Below are 18,509 nucleotides of genomic sequence, written 5' to 3'. Positions count from 1 at the left end.
CCTCCTAGCCGTCACAGGTTTCTGCTGTAGAGTCCACAGAGCCCTGGGCTGCTGTGTCTTCCTCTAACTGTTTGTTCCTCTTGCACAGAGCTGGCAGCAGCTACAGTGTGATGGCGGCGGCGGTGGTGGTGGTGGTTGTGGGGAGGGGCTGACAGCTCTGAATCAGCAGGATCATCTCACCTCCTCCAAGCTTTTTATGGAGATATATCTCTTTTTTTAGCATCTCATCTTGATTTATAATGGTTAAATCTCTGTCCACTGTTAAAGTGTTTTAAACAAAAGAAGCTGCCTTCAGACCCACAGAGTTTGAAATGAACAAAAATTACTATCCCTTACAAACCAACAAAGTAAAAGAGTATCTCAAGACAGGAGCATGCTGCTTTAAATCAGCCTACTACTACCTGAGTGACAGAGACTCCTGTTGACCTACAAGTTTGCTATGGGTTCATGTGAAGTGAAAACATGACCAGCAGCAGTGATGCTGTTCCCTGCAGACCAGCTGTGAGTGTCACCTACACACCGTAATGCCCTGATTCTTCTATGGAGTTCTGTCAGCAGGTTTCCTGGCATTGTACCTGCATACAGGTGCAGGAAGTTTTTCCCCTTGTTGCTCAGATTGTTCTGCTCTGATTTTCAGGCGTGCTTCAGAGGAAAGGAACTCTCTGAAGTGGCAAGTGATTTTTTTACTTTCACCAAAGGGTTTTGGTTCAAAGGGGATCTTATCCTGCCCCGTGTTATTCTGCTGGGCCCTCTGGTTTCGTTATGACTAGTCTGACGTCAACTTGACTTACAATTCAGTGATCCTGCAATGATTGTTATTTTAATAGATTGTTAACCCTTTAATCACCAGATTAAACAAAATAAATTAAATGACCTGCAATAAAAAATCGGTATAATTTATGTGGAAAAAAATAAAAAGAAGCCCATTTTTGCTTTGATTGTAAACTATATGGACAAAGTATTAGGCTACACCTGTTAATTATTGAAATCAGGTGTGCAAAATCAATAGTAGGAATGCTTAGTGCTGAAATGCAGTTGAAAAACTGCAGAAAGAACTGAAAAATATAAATAATAGCATAAAATGTGAAGACTTCCTCGCCCGAAAAATATGTCATAGGGCAAGTCACCAAAATCTTTTTAGTAGCTAAATAAATATGTTGTTACACCAACACAATCCCTTTGTACCATTTATTAGTGTTAATTAATTTATTACATTTTTTCAAGTTTTGATTGATCAAAACTCAACTGCTGAGGCACTCCTGGTATTAATAGGTGTGCTGTCAATAAAATAACATTGCACCTTAAGATCACACATGCATTTATGTTTATTTTATTCCAAAGACGTCACGTTAGTTTACTGTTACATTTGTGCAGAATACAATCCAAAGATCCAGAAAAGTATTCAAATTGGTGTTTTTCAACTGTGTGTTTAATGCAGCTCCAGCTCCATACCTCTAGGCGGCACCATAACGTCTGCCGCAGTCGGGCTGTTGACGTCACAGATCTGAAGCGGAAGTGGTTGTGAGGTTCACCGGCAGTGTGGTGTAAGATGAGAGGAGGCTGTGAAACGTGTTTATAAATAAAACCAGACGTTAAAACTGACAGCTTTAGTGGAGCAGACATGAAGACGGTGTTTGTCACTGTCGGCACCACGAGCTTCGACGAGCTCATCGAAACCATCACGTGCCCAGAGTCTGTGCAGGTGAGTGACGGTACCAAGCTAAAAGGGGGGAAGACGCACTTAGTTGACACCTGTCTAAGTAGTCATGTAACCTGTTAAAGGGGGGTAATTTAATTAGGAAATTAAAACAAAAACACTTTGTGGTTTTCGCATTGCCTCTCCAAACTGTTTCTATACTTTTGTGTTATCTTTCAATATTAATTTGCAACCCTGAATCAGCCACTAGGTGTGCTAAATGCCAGCATCAAGACGACTGATCAGCTTGAGGTTCACATGGTAGCACAATTTCTCATTTCTGTATGATACTAGCTAAATGAAAAGATATTGATACCTGTTTTAAAACTACAGCAACAAAAATGTTTTTCTTTTTCTGATTTCCTACTTGCACAAGAGAGAGGTTAATGAACAGTCAACACATGACAAAATGTGGTGTTCTGTTTATAGTTATAAAAGGTAAAATAAATTCAAATTTCACAGAAAAAAATGTGTTCAGTCTACCTACCCTCTTTTCAACATAGCTATATAGGTCTGTGTGCAATCAAGTGATCCTGAATGTTCGTTGGGGGTCAGGAAGTGGTAGACAGCCATTAGGAATGAATGGGAACGGAGGAAAGTTAGTACTTAAAAGCTCTAAATGAACCTCTATGCAGCTGCAGTTATCAGAAAATTTCTACATACAGATATGATTCCTACACTTTGGACAAAAGTGTGTTTTTCTTCTCCCCCACAGTTTAACGGATTTACCTGGCATTGAGGTAATCAGTATCACAATTTACTCAGTCCTGCAGATGTCCTAGCGTCGTTTATCCAGATAAAGGAAGACCAGAGTCTATAAAGTCTTCTACGAGGCTACCTGAGCCTCTTTAACATAAAACAAGTTCTCATTTTGTCACAAATATGCTTTTAATTAAAGCAGCGATGTACCATCAACGGAAGAAACCTTAAGGGATGAGAGATCGAGTAATGATGAACAAGCTTGTGTGATGAAAGGGCTCTTTTATGCGAGCTATTGTAGGTAGCTCCTGTTTGAGTGCCAGTTTCCTTTCCCTTATCCTTTGTAGTTATTTAATCCACATTTTAAAAGGCAAACTGTTGAAAAGTAAAAAGCCATTTGGGAGCCAAACAACCAGCTCTACTAAGCTGAGCGAAATGATCTGGGTCTCTAAAAGGATCAACAGTCACAACAGACGTGAATGGACAGTTATCGGCTGAGGAAATAAGGCAACATCACGATTAAAGATGCTAAACTATGGCATAATTGTACTGAAGAAAACTGGACGGCTTTGTGGAAATGGGCCTCAACCGTTAAGTGTCATCACTCTTCCAAGCTTTAGATGGAGGCCTTTTCTATTTCCTGTCTGCTGCAGTTGCTCTGATTTTTTTTTTTCTTTTTGGGACTAAATATCTCTCTACTATCGGGACATAAAAGTAGCTTAAGAATTAAGAACGTTTTTATTTTAGCACTTTGACTGTTTTGCTTAGTCATACACGGCTCTAAACATGGTTTTTTTGAAGCATTTCTCTGTGTAAAAATCCCCACTTTCCCCCCAGCGGGAGCTCTTCACTGCTGTGTGATGTCATCTGCAAAGATTTTTGCAGGGCTGTCATCAGTCCACAGGTGGGATGTAGCCTTAAGAGAACTTTTATCGACATCGCTGTCTCTCTTACTGTCGGTAACAGACAATAGCATTAGCACATGCTTCGTTAAAAGATGCCAAAGACACTTATTAAAACATATTTGCCAATTAGGGTGGGTGCCGAAGGGCAGAGTGGATCTGGGATCTTCTCTGACACTGTGCAGAAGTTTTGGTGTGTTTCAAACTTCTTTAGAACGTAACTACTGTGAAACAATCAGGAAATAACATCTTATCTCTCTGAACCAGCCCTCTGTTTTAACAACAGGACACTGACACTTGCTCTCATTTGATTGCCCACCAGAGCATGCTGTCTCTCTCTCTCCACTCATTGTATATTTGTTTCTTCCTTAAGATTTTTGTACTTTCAGTACTACTGAATGTAAAAAGTAACAGATATTGCATTATTTAAACACGCAGTCATTAAAAAGAATTGAAGTATTGAAAATTCTTAAGACCCTACTACAGATACAGAAATGTTTTCAACTGTCATCAGTTCACACCCACATTATTTGCTGAATGGCTGATGTTTGTCAAAAGGGCTGATATCTGCTGATACACATGTGAAATTGATGCATCTGTGCATCCCTACTTTTGCATTGCCTCCCAGCTTTTCACAACCTCACTATATTTTTGTTAACCTGCAGTATGTTTTTGCATTCCCTTGAGGTCCTTTTTTGCATTACTGTGTACCATTTTTTTTGCTTTACCTTGCAGTATATTTTGCAATACATTTGCATTATTTTGCAATACATGTTTGATTTGCCTGGCCTTACTTTTGTGTTTCCTCACAACACTTTTCGCAATAATTTTCTTGTGTAACCTTGCAGTTCTCTCATGTTATATACCACAATAATTTTTGTCAACTTGAATGATATTTGTGTAACTTTGCAATACTTTTAATGTCCTCACAATACTTCCTGTCACCCTGCACTGTTTGTGTTTCCATGCCTTGCATAATTCTGCAGCTCATTTTGGGGATGCCTCTGAAAACAGGAGCCCGTTTAAGTTACCTTTCACATTTGCATACCATTCCTATTAATCAGTAGGAATATATTAGCATACTAATTTCACATTTCAAAGTCAAATTTTATGCACTTACCTGACCTAATCTTACCTTTCCTTACCTTCTGGTGTCCTGCATTAGCAGCAACTTTGCAGATAGAGTACTTGGGTTTCAGTTGTGGTTTCTGTGACCCTTTCAAATTAAGACATCTTTCTTTTTTACCTCTCTGAAGGCTCTTAAAGCTCGTGGATGCAAGCGTCTGGTTCTTCAGGTTGGAAGAGGATCAGCCGTTCCAGCAGCTGACAGCTGCCCACAAGTTGAACTCGATGTTTTTCGATTCAAAGACTCGATAGCAGAAGACATGAAGCAGGCGGACCTCATCATCAGCCATGCAGGTGAGTGAGACTAAAAACATGACAGCAAGCTTATGTTCTCCTCTGGACACATGTTTACTCTTTAATGAGTGACCACATGCACACGCAGCTCCGTAAACCAGACATGTTATATAAGTGTTATTGGCATACATATTTTTAAAATGTTTACAAAAGCAGGAAGTCTTCATGTTCAGACAGCGATATTGGCTTGTTAGCTTTCAAAGCAAAAGCAAATACAGGTAAGTGAGCAGTGTGCAAACATTAGCCAGAAAACTGGTGATTGATGCAGCAGCAAATTCAAACATGAGGGCATCATTGTAAAGCAAACTGTCAGGATACAGGATAACATATTACATCATAGTTTACCTGCCCTTGTTTTCCTCCTCTCTTACCTGTGATGACAACTCCTCATGACAGTTAACTTGTTGAGGTGGAATAGATCTTATGACTTCTTGCAAATGAAGTAAAGGTGTGTTTCTCCTTTTTTGTCTCACTTGCAAGGGGAAGCTAGGTTAATGGGTTTGTAAGGTATGCTCAGCCTAAAGCCAGAGTTTTTATCACCGAGCTTGTAGCCAGGCTCAGTCAACATGTCCTTCTCCAGTTTTGATCAAGATTGACTGAAAAAAGCTCATACTTTTCTCTAATATCATCTATGAGCAGCATATTTTCTCAGCTGAATAAATTCTACTTTAAATGTGGTTATCTGTAGGGTGGAAATAACACTTCAGCAAAGCTGTGTAGGAACAGTAGGACAAACAGTGTTGTCCTCATGGCACGAGACCCGACATACATTCAGTCTGTGACACAGGAAATCTGATCAGCCTTTTGTCTTCCTCCTCTCATAGTTCACTGTTTGCTTCAGGCACATTTCTTCTTCACAGAGCCGATCATTAACACACAGAGAGATTGTTGAAGACAGCATCTACGGTCACACTTTTAACTATGTTTGTAGTAAGTGGATCAGATTAGCTGTTTGGTGCATTTTAGACCAATGGAGATGACATTTTATTGATTTTAGATCAACAGTGGATTCATCCACTGGTATCTATTGCAAAAAAAATCATAATCAATAAAATAGTTACCCTTTTTTGGCCAAGAACTACAGAGAGTTCAAAATTAAGATCATTATGGGATATCTAAAGGCCCCCATCCTTTTCCTAAGCAGACAGTTTTATGTCTTTAAAGATCACATATTTTACCCTTTCAAGACAAGTTTATATTGGCCTCAGAGGTCTGAGGATGGCTTGTTTCAGCACACTTTTTCTGACAAGTGGAGACTGGGGGGGGGGGTTGGTTCTTGGGGGGATTGTGGACAGGCCAGGGGCACTTTTTTTTTTTTTTTTTTTTTTGCATAATATGTGACCTGTAAGGTAGTGTATTGTATCGTATTGTAGTGTAACACATCATCCTCTCGCCATTCCCACCCCTGCTTGCGTTGATGATCTTTGACTGGAGTTGAGGTTTTTTATATTATACAGCTATCACAGTAGCCTTACTTACGTGTCTGGTTTACCTGAGTGAGCTGCATGTGTGAATGCAAACAGCTGAATTTTTCACTCAAGCTTTACCCAGGATTTCCCCCTCTAGCTCCCTTGTGCTGTCCTATATACTTGGGCCTGTGTCCTCCTTTTCCTGACATGCAAACTGCAGGAAAACTTCCTGCTGTGGGAAACAAACAAGTCAGGAAATTTTCTGGATAGATTACCCTTGAAATCTTCCTATAAAATGTCAAAGTTGCACGTCTGAAAGGGGCTTGACTGTGTAGAAACTGCTTAATTCTTCAACCATGTAGTCAATGCTGCCACCCCACATTTTTATTGTCATGTTTTTCTAAATGTTTAAGCGCTGCATTTCTTAGAGATTAAGGATGAAGAAAGGAGAGTTGGTGGTTTTATAGTCTGCTTGTACTACAGGAACATAACAAAATGAGGAGCAGCTGGTAAGATGGCCACTGGTCAATATTTACAATGCGAAGAAGAAGCAGTAGAGTCATGGACAATGGTGTTTGTTAAGAGGATTATCAGACGTCTCATCTCACCTGAGGAGTGACTCATAAGAATGTTTTTGTAGTCTGACCCTGTCCACTAAGGCTCCTCAGATGATTTCATCATCATCCACCAAGGAAAATAAACTCATCTTAGAAGACTTACTGAAGTGTAGCGTTGATTCTCATAAAAAAATCAAACATTATTGATATTTGTTTTGCTACCAAAGCAGCAGGAATAGACATCCTAAGTGCCCAGTACTGAGGGAATTCTTTGCTGAAGATTATAAGTTGGAAGAAATGTTGTATACAATAACAAATTATTGTTTGTAAAACTGTATAAGCATTGAAATATATTTTCCAGTGGTCTAATGTTTGCAAAAGCATGCTGCAGTAAGCCAACATCATAAAACATAAACACTCTTTAAACTACCCTGAAAGTCTCTTTATTTTAGTGAAACCAGCGTCCGAAAGTAGAGATTATATAACTTGTTTTCTGTCTGTATCTACGCCATGGCGTTGTTTACCCCCTGAACAGAGCATAGCCGTTTCATGCATGGACTTAAGTTGCAGTCATGAATAAGGATCTTGTTTTTTTCCCACAGGGGCAGGAAGTTGTTTGGAGGCCCTCGGAGCCGGCAAGCCCCTGCTGGTCGTAGTAAATGACAAGCTGATGGACAACCACCAGCTGGAGCTCGCTCGACAGCTCCACATGGACTCCCACTGCTTCTACTGCACATGCAGGTTTGTTTTTCTCACATGTACAGATTGCATGAGGTTATGAAAGGAAACTAAGCATGTTAAGACAGGCTGACTTTAATAAATTAACGTAACACTGGTGTCAGGCCAAAACCTACTATCTCCAAAATCACTACTTTTCAGGGAATTTTAATGGTGCATTTTCCATTAATTTCAATACTAAATGGTGATAGTCAGCATCTTTTCTGACACTTTTCTGTTGGTTTGAAATTTTGTTAATCCCACTTACAGAAATGAAGGGTGAGTAATAGCACTGATTTATGTAAAAAACATTAAAATCTTGAAAAATGGAGGTGTGCGGTTTTTGTCTGCCGCCAGCAATAAGTGTCTTCTACATGTTTATTGTATAAAAAGGCAGACTAGGTTTTAAAAAATTCTAGTGGGTTTAAAAAATAAGATTTGCCTGTAAGCTGCCATTACTGTGCATTCTGGGTAGTGATGTCATCTGGCTGCACTGCTATTTTAACATCCTTTGGAATAAACTCACCTACATTTACATTAAAATGACTTCTTCCTTCCTCCTTTCTAAAAACTGCACTGGTTTAAAACTTGAAAAGGTTTCAATGTTAAAAAAAGAACAATGCAGCCATATGACATTACTACCATTCCTGCTCAGCATCATCCTTAAAACCTTTTAAACTTGCTGAGTGCAGTTTAAGTGAAGAGGAAAATGAGGAGGAAGTTTGGACCCATGCCCACGCTTTTAGTTCTAGCAGTGCTCACAATCTCAGTTTCAGAGCTCTTCTTACCTATGTTTACTGTTGCTGGCTTCTAAACGTTGACTTCTGCTTTCCTTGGTAATACCTGTAACATTATTTTCAAGGAAAATCACCAAGAAAACCATGCTCAAGTTCTTTCCTGTTATTGGCAGCAGCTGTTGGCTGGAAAACCTTACCCTTAAAAAGAAAAGTCCGATTGATTTCTCTTTGCTGTCATCAGAAGTTCCGCCCCTTCTTTAATGTGATTGGTCAGTGGGTGAGAAGTGACACTGACACGCGCAGCACTATTAGTAAAATTTTAACAGTTTTCAACTGAGAATGTTGTGAGAATGGCGGCAAAAATAACTGACACGGAGGGATTTTCACTCGGGAAGCAGAGCGCTGAAAATGCTTAACTACATTTGCTTTGTGTTGGAAATAAGTGCTGCCATCTTGAGACACTGGGATATTAATTCATTATGACCCAAGGACTGAGGAATTAGACTTTGCAAAAGAGAACTACATAAAAAAAAGAACCTAAAAATAATGGGAAAAACAAATAAGGGGCTGGAGAGCTTCTTGGAACTACTGGTACTGCAAAAAAAAAAAGAGAACAAAAAACCAGTGGTCTTTGGTGAAGGTTGAGAACAAATCCATAAAATGTATTGGTATAACAAGGCACTTGTCTTTAAAAAAAGCCTTTATTATACTGGCTGATTGTTAAATTAAGCATGATTAAAATCATTGACCTGCCTTTTCTTGTCTTCTTCAAGAAGTTACTTCTTGAAGAAGTCAATGCAAGTTTAAGAAAAACAATGCAAGTTTAATAAAAGCTTTTACTGTTTTGTAAAGACTGGTAACACAAAATGATGGATAGAAATACAAGAGTATGCCTCAGTCAGTTAAAAAATGTCCTTTTATTGAAATTAGCCTCCTTGTTTGGAGTTAAAAGATGCACCAAATTGCTGGATGTGTAAATCTGAGAGAAGGCCACCTGTTGCATGTTTCATGGTCCTGTGACAAAGTTTGAATTCAGATTTAAGAGTTTTGGAATGGATTACATTGCTAAATTGGTGAGATTACAGGGACCCAAAGTAATTTTCATCCCTGATTATTTCTATGAGGTGACGACTCATTCTTAACTTGATGTAACGAGACAGTTTCTTGTTAGAGGGAGGAAAACGGAGGAGGTGCCCTCATTCTAAGAATGGACTGCTGAAATGGCCCGAGTCGACCTATAAGCAGTTTGCAACGTTAGAACATAGCTGACCTCTTGGCCAGGTCACCCTTGTGAAAGAGATTTCGGTCTCAATGGTTTTTTTGGTTAAATAAAGGTTAAAAAAAAAATAGAAGTGTGCTTTAAACAATGATTCTCAAACTGGGGTCCAGGAATGCCCCATAAATCTCAAGAAGGGGCGTTTTTGATTTTTTTTTTTATTGAAGGGTGTTATCTTTTGTATTCATGTGTGTCTTGGAAGTGGCTTAGCTTTGCTTAGTTACACGTAAGGACATTTATTAGGTAAGCATTTCATTTATGTTATAGTTCAGTTTGAAACTTTCTTTATTTCTTTATTTTCTCATAATTCCTCATAATGATTATCTAACAGGTGTCCATGGCTTAAGATGGAGTATTGAGGCTTATAACCTAGACTAATTTTAAATGTGAAGATAACCAGGGGTGGGTAGTTAGGGAGGGGTCAGTATGTTTAACTGAAAGCGATGAAAATTGTTGATCACAAAATGAAATAAGCATTGCCAGAGCATAAACTGCTGGCTGTGGACTTAGTGTGATGTAGACGGAGGTGAGTACAATCTAAAGTATGTGAAACGAACAGTGCAGCCGAGTGACATCACTACCCAGAATGCATTCCGCAAAAGTGGCAGCCTAGTGAAACTATTTTTTAAATATCTCCAAAATTTAGAAATTAAGTGTTTCTTGCACTATAGACAATAGTGTGTATAAGTTTTAGGCATGTAGGGTGCTGAGGATTCACCGTGGGGCCCAACACGCCTCAGCCAAGGTCACACTCGACTGCATGTCTTTTATCGGGGCCTTTTCACACCTGGTGATAAACTTGGAGACCACCTGCGGTTTTCTGGTGCTTGGGACATCCACAGCACAACCAGGGGCTTGTAGCAACCCTGCTACCCACTCTGACAGTACCCAAGGCTGTGCTTACTCGCCACATCTACCCCTAACTCTGCCCTAAAAGATTATTTTCTCATGCCCCTGGTAAAATGCAAGGACATCCAGAGCATGGCCTGGGTTGTGTCAGTCCTCTTTCCTGCCTGGTGTTTCCTTCAGGCACTTTACTCCCCACATCTACACCTTAACTCAGCCTCAGTTTTTAGCCCAAACATGCCTAAAAGTTCTGCACAGTACCAAAATACATCAACATTACTCTAATAAAGTCAACATGTCTTCATATGCACAGTTTCCTTCAATTATGAAAATAGTAAACATCTTTTTTTTAATCTTTCAGCACCCTGACAGAAACTCTGAGGACCATGGATCTGTCTGTTCTTCAGCCATTCCTGCCCGGTCAGCCGCAGCACTTTGCAAACTTTCTGGACAAAGCTCTCGGGGTTCAGAAACTTTGATTTTAAGGGACTTCTTAACTTCTGTTACATTCAGGAGAACCATGTTGTAGATTATGATACTTAGTTATCATATTGTAATTGCACAGAACACTATGGCCTCTCAAGGACATTTGACTTTCTATTCTTTTATATGCAATGATAATATATGTAATTTCCACTTTAATGTGTGCTATGACTCATTTGTATAAAAGGACTTCGTAAAATGAGTGCATCTTGTCTCTGGCGAGGTGCTTTACACTTATAATCAACAGAGAAACAGGTAATGCATACATTTTTTAAAGATTGACTGTTTTTAAACTGCGTTTGATTATGCAACTAAAAAGACAGCTATCATTACGAAGTATGTACTTTGCTTGTAGTATGCATACAATTGGGATGTACTACTTTGTCTTTGTTCACCTTCAAATCAGCTGCACCAGGCAGGTGAGTATTTGCTTACTATGGAAAATTTGTGGTCAAGAAGATACAAGACCTGTTCTACACTATGGCCTCATACTGCAGTGCATGCACATGCTGAAGGAAGCTAAGAATTAACCAGTAACCAGGGTCACTTCCTGTTAAAATAAAAGGAAAATGTACATTTATAAATGCAACTTTTACAGAAGGCCTTTGGTGTGAAATGAGATCTGAATAAACTTTAAAACAGATGGTCTTTAAGTATTTCACAGCCCTGATTTTAGGGTTAAAAATACAGTGGAGCTGCTTTACAAGTGCTGAATAAATCTGCTGTATCATCGAGAGTTAGTTGTACCAGTTTTTGCCACAAGGGTGAGTTGAAGTTAAAAATCATTATGACCTTGCAGCTAAATGTGATTTGTCCTCCCAGTCCAGGCAGGAGCAGAAACAGATATTTGGTAGCTTTTCAACTTGAAGACATTTTACAGACAAGAATCTACTTGAAATAACGGCTCTTTGTTTTAATATTTTAACTCTTATCACTCTTTATTTGACAGGGCATGCATTTATTTTACTTAATCAGAAAATCACACCATCAGCCTCAGTAGCTCTCTGCATAAACAAACAGGAAACTGAAATAAAACTTACATTTTTTTCTTATTTTATTTTGAAGAAAAAAACTTTCTCATTCTTGTTCTGTCCTTTTTGTTGTTTGTGGAACTACAATTAAAAGACATGCTGTTTAGGGGAAGCTGATGTTGATTTAACTGTGCTGACTCATCGTTTCTTTGAGTTTCTTCATCAGGCAGCGTTTTATTCAGCAGGAAGTACTGAGTGAATAGCAGCACGTCGTGGAGTTCAGCTGTACGACCTCTGCACAGCGTGTCACAAATATTTTAGTCTTTTTCCCCTCAGAAACTGCAGAGACAGAAAGTTTCAGCTGCATATTTTTACATTCAGAAGCCAGGTATGCTAACTTGTTACAAGGTACAGCTGCCATTTCAGGTTGTTTATTACAGTAAATATTGAATGTGTTTTACAAAAAGAATCAAACTGAGGCCCAGCTTCCTCTTAGGAAAGTCCCCCATCATTGTTTCTGGAAGAATTTCTGAGGAAAAGAAAGAGAACCAGTGGTAAAAAAAAAAAAAAAAACTCAGTTCTTCTCTTTAATAAAAGGGGCCACAGCTGTTAAAAGAAAAACATCTGATGAGTGTCACAATAGAGATGTACTGAACTGAATTTCTGAATCTGTGGTTAAAGCAAACTTCTAAATTTAGGAAGTGGCGACTTTTAGACAAATGGAGAAAAAAGCTTCCAAACATTGTGCAAAATTCACACGCAGTAAAGATGTTCAGACAGACATTATCAGGATGTGACTGGGCTAAAATGCTGCTTTTTTGAAGTGGTTATGAAATGCAGCTTCTGTGGTTTCACTCATTCAGCGCAAGATTTCCAGACAAGACTGGTCCTGGACTTTTGATGTTTTTAGTCAATAACTAGATTTACAGTTGTAGATCTTACATTGTCAGTTACATAATTAAACAGTGTGAAACAGACCCATGCAGCACAATTTTTCAATGTATACTATATGTATTTGTGTTTTTAATTCCTTGAATCATAGAGGCGGACAGAGTCAGAAATAGAGATGAGAGTTGGGGGAGAGGCATGAGGGAAAGAAGCCACATGTTGGGCCTGAACCTGAGCCACCTGTGTACATGGGCTGCACCTTAAACCACGAGGCCATATATGCGTTGAATAATTTGTTGGCGGTTCAGTGCAGGACTCATCATTGCACTGTTGTTTTTATTTGGACTTCTAGCATTAATCACAATGAACCAAGGTCCATATGTGCATTGATTTTTGTTTTTTATCGCATGTTTTAATATCCCCTTCAGCACATGTTGGTCAAACCACGTCATCATCTCCCTGCAGCCATAATGATGCAGTGTGGTTACCTTTTTACTGTTCCCTTATTTTCAATCCATTAAAAAAAATCATTTTTCTTGTAAGTTCACGTCATAATCTCCAATCTACCAGGAGTCCCTTTTTGTCTTTCCAAACAAGTGCAGGTGTGCAGGTCCAAACAGGTGGCCAATAACCATTTAACACACTACAAAATCCAAAATGACAAGAAACCATTTAATAGTGAAAATTGAAATGTGACAACCTACAGAAATTCACTGATGAATTGGGATTAAAAGTGTTAATCATCTGACAGCCTTAGATTTTTGCTGCGTTCTATTTTCCTCTGAAGGGCAACTCGGAATTTCCAAATTAAAATGCCACATATGCAAAATGCACTCTTTCAGGCTTTTCCAACAAAAATATGTGCTCCTGACCTGTCCACACCCCCCCCCCTCCCCTTTCATAAAATGTGTGGTGCTGAAACAAGTCGTTCATAGATTTTCCCCTCATGATGTCATGTGGGAGTTAGCACCGCCCCCAGGTTCGGTTGGCCCTCCCTGTTTGCAAGAAAGTCCCACCTCCTCTCAGTCGGGAGAGCCACATCCATGAAGCCACATCAGTTTCCTTAGAGGGGCGGAGTCAGACAGCTCATTAACGCTTAAAGCCACAGACACAAAAATAAAGCTGAATCTGAGCAGGACTGAAACAGAGGGGGTTTTTTAGACATGCACAAATCCAATACTGGAGTGTTTTTTTCTGCAATAAACTTCACAGGCATGTTTTGGGGACTTTTGAGAACAATATAAACTTGTCTTAAAGGACTAAAATATGTGACCTTTAGCTAGAGGTGACAAAGAGGTGCTACTCTGTTGTTTCTATAGCAATGACAATAAAGATCTATTCTGTTATTCAGTTTTGGCTTCTCTTGGACATCAGGCCCTCAGGCAACGCTGCATTAAAAACAGGCATGATTCTTTACTGGAAAATCACTGCATGGGCTCAGGAACACTTCCACAAATCATTTGCCATCAACACAGCTGGCTGCACCATCCACAAATGACAGTTGAAGCTGTATCATGCAAAGAAGGCATGCATGAATGGGATCCAGCTCATTTAAAATGGATTGAAGCAGAATGGAAAACTGTTCTGAGGTCAGATGAATCTAAATTTGAAATTCTTTTTGGAAACCATGGACGGCATGTCTTGTGGACTAAAGAGGAGAGAGACCATCCAGCTTGTTATCGGCACACAGTTCAAAAGTCTACATCTCTGATGGTATGGGATTGGATTAGTGCCTCTGGTGTGGGCAGTTTACAAACCTGGAAAGGTTCTATCAATGCTGAAAAGTATACAGAGGTTTAAGAGCAACATGCGCTCCCATCCAAACCACATAACACATCCATCACGACAGCATGGCTTCACAGTAGAATGGTCCAGGTGCTGAACTGGCGTGCCTGCAGTCCAGACTTTTTGAAGATGGAAAACATTTTGCGCATCATACAACAAAAAATATCAGAAAAGAAGACCCAGGAATGTTGGACGGCTAGAATCCAACATCAGACGAGAATGGGACAACATTCCTTTCCCAAAACTTCAGCAACTGGTCTGCTCACTTCCCAGGCATTTGTTGTTAAAATAAGAGGGGATGCTATACAGTGGTAAACATGGCCCTGTCCCTACTTTTTTGAGATGTGTGGCTGCAGTCATAATCAAAATGAGCTGATATTTCTAATGAAGTGATAAAATGTCTCAATTTCAACATCTGATATGTTTTTATTGATCTATTGTGATTAAAATATGCACTCTATTAAAATCTTACACAGAATCCCAACTTTTCTGGAATTGTGGCTTTAGATTCATTAGTAATGAAAAGCTGTTGGTTGTAGTAGTAAAATGGTGTTTTTCCCTGAATGTGCTAAACTTGGAAGAAATCTGGTTTGGACTGGTTCTGCCTCTCTCTCCAGTTTGTTTCACATGATGTTTGTGCAAACGCCATGCTAATCTAATAGAGACGGACACACAAGTCCAGTGTCACTTGATTTTCTCAGCAGAGCATTTCTGTCAGCTTTAGTTCGACTCTGGCTTTGACCTTTAGAGCCATCTTTCTACAGTGAACATTTTCCGTCTACATTAACACTGATGGGTCATTTAAACCAGACACAAGATCTGCATTTAGAGTCAGTCTGTCTTTATAGAAATGTAGTAAAATATTTATCAGTGTTAGACTTAAATCAAAGAAATCAACGCCCTGAATAAAAAAGAAGAGTCAAGCTGCCATCAACATTAGACATGTAATTTACAGGACAAAACATTTGAATCAAAGTCACCCTCTCTACATCAGCTTTGATTTTGTTATCCTAACCAAACAGTACGATCAGATCAAAAACACACAGAGGAGCCTGACTGCAACTAACTGATGTGAGAGTTGTGATTCCTGTGCTGGGATGGAAACCGTTTAATTCAATGATATGTGATGAAGAACAAACCTTCCATTCATCGTCTGACAGGACAGGACTGAATAGCTTTTTTAAAAAATGAAACAACTGGGTCAAAGCAGGGGGTCAATCAAACAAGCCTGAATGCAGTGGTCAGCTCGAATCAATGCTTGGTGTGTGTTTATAGTGATGAATGAGACATATTGTGTTTTTAAAACCTGACAGCAGTAAGATGATCACATTCGTACTGCCTGGCTCATACAGTCCCACAGGACAGAGGAAGAATGCCATCCAGGGATCCCTTCCAGCGGACAAAACATGGACAAAGTCCACTCGGGTGCTTTACTGTGGACAAAACTTGATAAAGGACTCTGTAGGACAGTGGGTCCTGACATTTGTCCTTGGAGCACCCCCAACTTGTACTGTAAAAAATGGTGAGCCCCCCAACACAGGACCAACACAGGAACAAAATAGTCCATTTCTGTCAGGGATTCATGTCAACTTTAATTGTTTTCAGTGATGAAATCCCGATTAAAGAGGCCCATGCATGTCACTGAAAGACCTTTGAACCATCCAGTAAGCATGTTACATTGATTTTAGTTAATATTATATGCAAACTTATTTTGACAGCCTCAGCGCAGAAAAAAGCTTAGTGCCCCCCCCCCCCGAAATCTTTGGTGCCACATCAAGGGGGCTCGGACCTCGATTAAGAACCAAAGCGGTAGGGTGCCTTCCATTGGACCAAAGATCCCACCAGTGGACAAAATGTGGCCAAGTGCCCAGTTGGGTGCCCTCCCAGTGGACCGAACTTAGTAGAGTGTCCTCTAGAGCAAGGGTTCTCTACGCTGCAGTTGGGACCCCATTGGGGGTTGCGAGACACTGAGATGGGGTCTCCAGATGTCTTATAAAAACTATGAATAGTTTTTAGATTACACTGTTGCCACTTTACACAAATTTTAACAAATGTTTGCCACTTAAAACCAATTTTCTCCATTTTTAAACCCTGTTTTTGCCACTTCTAAACCAAATCTTGACACTCTCTGACTATTGTTGGCTCTATTGACACTTTATTGCCACTATCAACACTATTTCACAATTTGACATGTACTTCTTTGCCAGTTCAACCCATTTCTTCCAATTTCTGTCTCAGCTCACCCTTTTTAGCCAGTTTATATCATTTTTCATCCAATTTCACCAAATATACCACTATTTTTGGCACTTTAACACCATTTCAGCCACTTTCTAATCCCCTTTTACCACTGAATATGCCTGTTTTTCCCATTTTAACCCATTTGTGCCATATTTTTAGGTTATTTTTGCTACTTTTATCTAACCTTTGGCACTCTAACCCATTTCTGCTACTTTTAAAATCCACTTTCACCACCTTTTCCAGTATTTTTTCCCCATTATTAACCCATTTAGCTATTTCTAACTTATTTTAATTCTATATTAATCAAAAGGATTTACATTTTTAAGAGGGTGACTTACTACACAAATGAATTAAAAAGATATTTGTTTCTTTGATAAGCATATACCACAGCTTAACTTAACAATGGACCAGGATTTTACTGGCCCCCAGTTTGACTGGGCCCCAGAAAGCTCTCCCATTTCCCCCCCTATTGGGCAGCCTTGTCTGCTATTCTTGAATGTACATGGCTGTGTTCAACCACCTTCAGGTACAGTGGGGGCCCCCGCTCTCTGGAACCTTTATTTTTGGGGTTGCGGGCTCAAAAGGTTGAGAACCACTGCTCTAGAGTCCCCAGGTGGACAACATTTGTGATAAAGTGCCCTCTTTGATGAGCCTGTAGTAAATACACCACAATGAAATGCCCTCTCAGTAGACGGAGCAGGATAAAGAACACCCCTGGGTGCCCTTTCAGTGGGCAAATCATGATAAAGGGCCTGAGGTGGGAGTCCTTCCAGTGGTGTTAATTTTGTAAATGTGTGAGAACTTTTTTGTGTACTGGTGTCCCACTGCAAACAAAAGGTGCCCTTTTGTTATTTGAGCCCCTGCCCTTCAAAAATCCTGAGTCCTCCACTGCTATAATCAATCTTTTTGTTTGTTTGTTTTGCAAAACCTTAAATTACAGCTTAGAAATCTCAAATGCAACCCCATTTCCTTTCACTGTGTTTGATGAAACACCACTGTCCAGTGGTGTTGCATTGCACAGCTCATTCATTCCAGTAAATTACGCTATAATGATCATTACATCATAGCGTAATTCATACAATTACAGAAAAGCTCTTGTGCAATACCTCCTGCAGCGTACTCGACAACACTGTCAACTTAGGACACCTTCAGGTTTTTGGGATTCAAAGCCTTCTTGTACCTAAAATGGGCCTCCCACATAGACACTTGCAGAAAAAGGCCTATCAGAGGATGTATTTCTGCAACAGCAGAAAGGTCGACCTGCAACAGGAGCTGCTGATCATATTCTCTGTTTGTCTTGGAGATGCCTCAGGAGAAGAACAGACTGAAACAGACCTGTTGAGAGAATGATTGGAACTGACCGGTCCTCCATGCAGGACTTTTATAGGTTCAGGGTCAGGTAGCACGGCAGACCCCTCCCTATCCTGACACAAACTGTTAAAGTTTCTCCTCTCAGGTAGGTGTTACAGAGCTGCACACCAAAACAACCAGACACAGAAACAGTCTTTTTTCTCAAGCTTCCATTGTGATGTACTCACAACTAAGCCAAATTTGTTGTGAACAAAAGACTTTTGGCATTACAAAGATTAAGATTACAGATGGCAATATTAATTAAACTGTAAAAAAACATCTAAGATTGAATAAATAAAGTCATGATGAAGTCCTTTCCAACAAGACACCAACAGTAAAGTTTAATTCATATTTGTATAGCATGGCATCATCTGGAGCAGGTTTTGCTGAGTAGTAGTAGATCTGAAGTTCATGCTAAAGATAATGGTTTAAAAAAAGCCACTGTGCATTTAGAATGACATTTTTGTCCATTTAAATTCACCCTCTTTCATCAGTACAGTGAATCCATCCTTCCATCCATCTTCTTCTAGCAGGGC

General features: G+C 39.6%; 1 protein-coding gene across 1 annotated transcript; it reads left to right on the top strand.

The window, feature by feature from the left end:
* Positions 1-1,521: 1,521 nt before the first annotated feature.
* Positions 1,522-10,943, top strand: zgc:92907 (uncharacterized protein LOC436733 homolog). The gene is made up of 4 exons (XM_041797022.1): positions 1,522-1,702; positions 4,554-4,716; positions 7,285-7,423; positions 10,620-10,943. Exons 1-4 carry the CDS (start codon positions 1,622-1,624, stop codon positions 10,735-10,737), a joined length of 501 nt encoding a protein of 166 aa, XP_041652956.1. The 5' UTR covers positions 1,522-1,621; the 3' UTR covers positions 10,738-10,943.
* The last annotated feature ends 7,566 nt before the right edge of the window (positions 10,944-18,509 follow it).

This window comes from Cheilinus undulatus, linkage group 10, assembly GCF_018320785.1.
Source record: "Cheilinus undulatus linkage group 10, ASM1832078v1, whole genome shotgun sequence".
Classification (NCBI taxonomy): Eukaryota; Metazoa; Chordata; class Actinopteri; order Labriformes; family Labridae; genus Cheilinus; species Cheilinus undulatus.
Note: the sequence above shows the minus strand (reverse complement) of the source record. Positions and strands in the feature narration are given on the sequence as shown.